The sequence below is a fragment of the Pogona vitticeps genome, chromosome 7 (assembly GCF_051106095.1).
Source record: "Pogona vitticeps strain Pit_001003342236 chromosome 7, PviZW2.1, whole genome shotgun sequence".
NCBI lineage: Eukaryota > Metazoa > Chordata > Lepidosauria > Squamata > Agamidae > Pogona > Pogona vitticeps.
The window spans coordinates 4,522,737-4,528,754 of NC_135789.1; the positions used below are offsets into that span (position 1 = coordinate 4,522,737).

The 6,018-nt window shown below is 51.8% G+C and overlaps 1 protein-coding gene across 1 annotated transcript; it reads left to right on the top strand.

Moving 5' to 3' along the window:
• The first annotated feature begins 577 nt into the window (after positions 1-577).
• Positions 578-5,779, top strand: B3GALT6 (beta-1,3-galactosyltransferase 6). The gene has a single exon (XM_072977612.2). The coding sequence runs from the start codon at positions 1,525-1,527 to the stop codon at positions 2,554-2,556; it is 1,032 nt and encodes a 343-aa protein (XP_072833713.2). The 5' UTR covers positions 578-1,524; the 3' UTR covers positions 2,557-5,779.
• The last annotated feature ends 239 nt before the right edge of the window (positions 5,780-6,018 follow it).

The following is a 6,018-nucleotide window of genomic DNA, read 5'->3' on the forward strand; positions in this document are numbered from 1 at the left end:
TCAAGGACCCTGCTCACGGTCGGCCTTTCAGCACCGCTGAGGCTCCGCTGCGCCTCTACCATGAAATTATAAATAAACCACTTTTTATGTGGGTTTTTTTTTCCTGGTCATACAGCATGGGAAAAAGAAACAGGCGGCGCGTTCCTTAGTATAGTCTTAAAATAAGAGGCTCTCCACACAGAAGACATATTTGTTTAGGGCACGTGAGGCCCGGACTGCCATCTTTACTTCGGTCAGAGAAGTTCATAATATTCTCTCTTATGGACTGAAGCGGAGACGACTGTTCATTGTTCTGTCGCGGCGTCGGCTGCCTATTTTAAATTTAAATCCCTCTCCTCAAATGTGTTCTTTCTCAGTACAGACACCCCGCAAAAGCCAGCTTAAGATAGCGCCCGAATCGGGCCTCAGGGGCTCTGGAGAAACATGGGGAAAGCCGACGCCGGGCTTAAGGACGAGCGAACTCAAGCTGCGCCCTTATCCAAAATGGAAGTTGCGGCAGCTTCGAGTGCCCTGACGCAAAATGGCGGCTACAGAAGACGCGCTCAATCCCTTCTCCTCCAGACAGCGGACGACCGCTTTTGGCTTCCTTTGGCCCTAAGAAAATATGGCGGGTGGACAAGGGAAAGGCGGGCGGGAAGGCAGGGTCACGTGACGCCACAGCCTCCGCTCCCCCTCCCTCCCTCAGACGTTTCTATTCATTCCCATTCTCCCTCCACGTCGCCTGAGGAGGAGATGAGGATGATGACGCCGCCGGAGGAGCAGCAGCGCTCGGCAGCGAGACCCTAATCTCCCCGCACCGCTTTCCTCGCCCGGCCTTGAAGGAAAGCCTTCGAGAGCGACGGAGGCGGGAAATGTGAGAAAGGGGGGGGAGGGCAAGAAAAACCAAAACCAAACCACTCCGCAATTCTGTGAGGAAAGAAGACAATGGAACCGCCGCCGGAGGCGACTGAGGGGCGGCCGGAACGCAGTCTGAGGAGGAGGAGGTCTGTCCCAAACCGCCACCCGTAGCCGTTAAAAAAAAATCCTGAGGGGAAACGAGGAAAAGGCGGGGCCCTGGCCTCGCGCCCGAGGCGGAGGGCGGGGCTAAGGACGCGGGGAGGAGCTTAGAGCGGTTGCCCCCCCGTTACCCTTTAGTGACCGTTGTGGGAGGAGCCAAGGGGTGGGCGGGGCACAGGGCCTCGCGCTCGAGGGGGCGGGGCTAAGTCTGCAGGGAGGAGCTACAGAGTGGCTCCCTCAGGGGAGCCTAAGGGGTGGTTGAGGGGGGAGGAGGAGGAAGGTGGGGGCTTCCTCCCAGGAGAGGAGGGAGGTGATTGGGTCTGCCTCCCTTAAAGGGGAGGAGCCAAAAGAGTGGGAGGAGCTCCCCTTGGGTGGGAGGAGCCTAGCCCTCATTCTTCCCGCCCTGAGGAAGGAAGGAAGGTGTGCAGCTGAGGGCCTCTGCAAGGGCCTGCAGGCCAGCCACCTCCCTCGGCAGAGGGGGGGTCCCCCTTCTTCCTTCCCAGCCTGGCCCACCCTCGCCGGGGCACCATGAAGCTCCTCCGCCTGCTGTGCCGCCACAAGACCGCCCTGGGCCTGGGCGGCCTCTCCCTCTTCGGGGTGGTGCTTCTCTACCTGGCCAAGTGCACCTCCGAAGGCCTCCGGCCCTCCCAGGGAGGGGGGCTGCCCCACCAGCAAGTGGCCCGGAGCCCCGGGGGGCTCCACCCTCCCGCCGTCGCCCCGGCCCCTGCTCCCGAGGAGACCGCCTTCCTGGCTGTCCTGGTGGCCAGCGGCCCCAAGTATACCGAGCGGCGCAGCATCATCCGGAGCACGTGGCTCTCGGCGGCCGGCCGGGCCCCCGGCGGGGACGTCTGGTTCCGCTTCGTGGTGGGCACCGGCGGCTTGACCGGGGAGGAGCTCCGCCCCTTGGAAGTGGAGGAGAGCCGCCACCGGGACTTGCTGCTCCTGCCGGACCTCCGGGACTCCTACGAGAACTTGACCGCCAAGGTGCTGGCCATGTACGTCTGGCTGGACCAGCACCTGGACTTCCGGTTTGTCCTCAAGGTGGACGACGACACCTTCGTGCGCTTGGACGTCCTGGTGGAGGAGTTGCGGGCCAAGGAGCCGAGGCGCCTGTACTGGGGCTTCTTTTCCGGCCGCGGCCGCGTGAAATCGGGGGGCAAGTGGAAAGAGAACGCCTGGCTCCTTTGCGACTACTACTTGCCTTACGCCCTCGGAGGGGGCTACGTCCTCTCGGCCGACCTGGTGCGCTATTTGCACCTCAGCCGGGACTATCTCAACCTCTGGCAGAGCGAAGACGTCTCCTTGGGGGCCTGGCTCGCTCCGGTGGACGTGAAGAGGGTCCACGATCCGCGCTTCGACACGGAGTACAAGTCGCGCGGCTGCAGCAACAAGTACATTGTGACTCATAAGCAGAGCATTGAGGACATGCTGGAGAAGCACCAGACGCTCGCAAAAGAAGAGAAGCTTTGTAAAGAGGAGGTTAAGCTCCGGCTGTCTTATGTGTATGACTGGAGCGTGCCTCCCTCGCAGTGCTGCCAGAGGAAAGACGGCATCCCTTGAAGGGTGCATGGATCAGGGGGAAAGGGGCACCCATGGAGACGGACGTGTGTTGCACTGAAATACTTCCCCCTGCGGCCAGAGGTTTCCGTTCCTCTGGGACTTCAGTTTGTCAGGACCCTACTGGATCACCACCACCACGGTCAAAAGGGGCCTCTGAAGACAAGACAGCATGGACTGAGGGAATTAAATTGTTCTGTAGCTTCCTTACATTAATCCATCATTGGATGTGACAGCCCTTTGTGCCATCCCGTAGAACGGTGCTTCCCAACCTTATGGTTCCCCAGATGTTCTTGGACTACAACTCCGAGAAATCCTTTCCAGCACAGCAGGATTCTGGGAATTGTAGTCCATGTGGGAACCCAAGGTTGGGAGCCAGCAATCAAGAGAAGTGCTTCCCAACCTTGAGTCCTCAGATGTTCTTGGACTACAACTCCCAGAAATCCTGGCCGACACAGCAAGCAGTGAAGGCTTCTGGGAGTTTTAGTCCAAGAACATCTGCGGAACCCAGGGTTGGGAACCATTGCTATTGATTATAGAGAAAATAAAGTATCTAGTACTTCCTGGTCTTAAAAAATGCAACAGGACTTGGGTCAATGGTGTTGGTAAGTCAGAATGAGGCCCAACGGGTTCCTCTTATTAGTGTACCCCATATTTCGTTTCTAAACTGGGAGAGCTGTTTCTCTCACTGATAAGTGTGCCTACTGGTAGAAGAGTGGGGGAAATAATTCACTTCCAGTGTAAAACATTTCGATCTATTAAGTGCGCCCAGTTCTTGAAGGATTTGTGCTTCCCAGAGACGAATTTTCTGAGGACCCTCTTCATTACATCATCTGTTCATCCGAATCCTTTGGCAGCTCCTCAGAAACGCCTGTCTGCAAAAAACGATGTCTCGGTCTAATAGGATTTCAGCTTGAGATGCTGTGGCGACTGCGTTATCGGGTGTCAAGTGAAATGTCACCCACTTAAGTGGCCGCTTGAGTCGCTCACCAAGGCTGTATTTAGGAAGGGGGAATTATGCAGTTTTGAAGAGGGCCTAGCGGTGACTAACAATCAACCAGCGTTGAGTCCAGTATTTCATTATTAGTTCCCTTGTCTCAAGTAAATTAATTAAGAAACAGTGTCGCTGATTTGGAAAAGAATCAGAGTAACAACTCTTAAGAGTTGAGATGGAGAACTTGCTTAGATTTATAAGAATGCCTTCCCTCAAACCACCCCTCCCTTTTTCAGCAGATAGTGGGCTACTCCAGAGTAAATAAACTAAAAAACATTTTGCAGTTTTCTGTGGCAGTTGGGTTGCTTTCCCCAAAACCCACTTTCCCAAGCCTGTTGTTATTCTAATGTGCCATCAGGTTACCCCCAACATATGGCAAATGAGCAATTTTGTCTTCAACAGCCCTGCTTAGTTCTTGCAAACTCAAGCCCCTGGCTTCCTTAGGGAATCAGTCCGTCATGTATTAGACGTTCCTCTTTTCCTGCTGCCTTCCACCTTTTCCAACATGATTGTCTTTTCCGGAGAATCCTGCCTTCCCATGATGTGCCCAAAGTAGGACAGCCTCCATTTCAGCATTTTTGCTTCCAGAGACAGTTGAGGCTTGATTTGATCTAGGACCCCACTGGTTCATTTTTCTGGCGGTCTAGGTTATCCAACTGCGTGGAAAGTCCCTTGAGGAACCTGGTTTAGCCCTCCCAAGGAAATATTATTGAGTGGTTTCATGCTGCATCCCTCAGACAGCCATGGGGAAGATAACAGCAACCCATATCCTAGGCATCACCTCTCATCAGCCATAGCCTGCATGCTGAATGGTGGGGGATGTTGGATGTTGTAGTCAAAGAACTTTTGGAGGGCTGCTGACTCCTCATCTCTGCAATGCATTTAATGGCCTCTATTTGGAACATTAAAAAGTTCTGTCACAAGAAAAAATTGAAACCAAGGAGGGGGAAAATACTTGCAGATAAATGTAAATGTATTTAATTGCTTTATTTTGCAGAGTTCCTTGAACAGATGGTGGCCGGGGGGGGGGGGGGGATAACAATGGTATTCAGGTAATCTGAGACACATGAACAAGCTGCCTGCAGATAAGATAACCCCAAGAATGGCTTCACTCCCAAATATAAATTGTAGACTCTTTATATACATCTCAGTGGTTCTCAACCTTGGGTCACCCAGGTATTCTTGGACTGCCACTCCCAGAAGCCCTTACCACCAGCTGTGCTGCCTGGGGTTTCTGGGAATTGCAGTCCAGGAACACCAGGGTTACCCAAGGTTGGGAACCAAAAATCTAAATAGAATAGGATCCCCAAGATGCTGAAAATTGTGGATTATACTGGAAGCTAATTTAACACCAAATGCTCTACATATCATGGTCTCTGGCTCCCTCTAGTGGCCAGTTCTCGTACCTATCTTTGGAAATATATATTTCTAGGATTTTTCTTTTAATATTTTTAGACTGGATAAGTTAAACAGTGGATACTGATCCTGCAGATAAGGGGGTCCTACTGTAATTCCTGGTGTGGAGAAAGCATACCACTTGTTCACTTCAGAGGCAGTGATGATAAGAGACTCACCCACCCTGCGATGGTGCAGCTGCATTTTCCAGGGCTGTTTAGATCTGGAAAATAGAAAACCAGGGTTATAGACTGCTCTGATTCAGTGGGCCATGTTGGGATGGGGATGATGGAAGTCTTACTCTCTGGAGGGCAGGAGCTTGAAGTACGTGCAAGAGGTGAGCTGGGCTCAGTGCTGTTTTCCAGCCATGGGACACAGCCTGTCCGATGGTTGATACCTCTTCCACCACCCTGGGAAGGTTTAAAAACAGGACAAATACTCCAGAAACGTTGCTCATGATTCAGTTTGCTCTGAGAAGCTGGTTTCTGAAGAAATTTGTTTTTAAAAATTGTCTGGATTTTTCCCCCCTGAAAGACATCAGTATTCTATGTAGAAAATTTATGTGTTTACAAGGCTGATGGTTTATTTATAAATGTTGTAAATGTCCTGTGTATAGTTGCAGCCTTGCAAATAGCTGAGTGTCGCGGTAATTTTAAATTATTTTAAAAAGAGCCTATTGAAGCTTGTAACGATTACTTATGAAAATGCCTTTTTTCCATTGTACAGTTGATTATTTAAATTCTCCGGGGCTCATTTTGAATCCCATGTACCTGCATGTATCTTGGGAGCTTGTTTTTTTTTTTAAGGATGCACCAAATGCACCATTTATTCAAAATATCAAGGTTTCCGAACGTCATTTCTACTGTCGCCTGCTTTCCTTTTTAAAACGAGGCCTCGCTGGACACACGCACACACAACCATTATCCTCGTGACTCCCCTGTGGTTATTGGATTTTAAGCTACTGAAGAAAGGGAAAGTTGCCAAATGCAATGTGGCAGTGGGAAACACACGTGAGGAGCGCTCCTGGCTGGAAGACTTTTTCTAGAAAACCCTCAGCTACCTGAGCTCAAAAGATT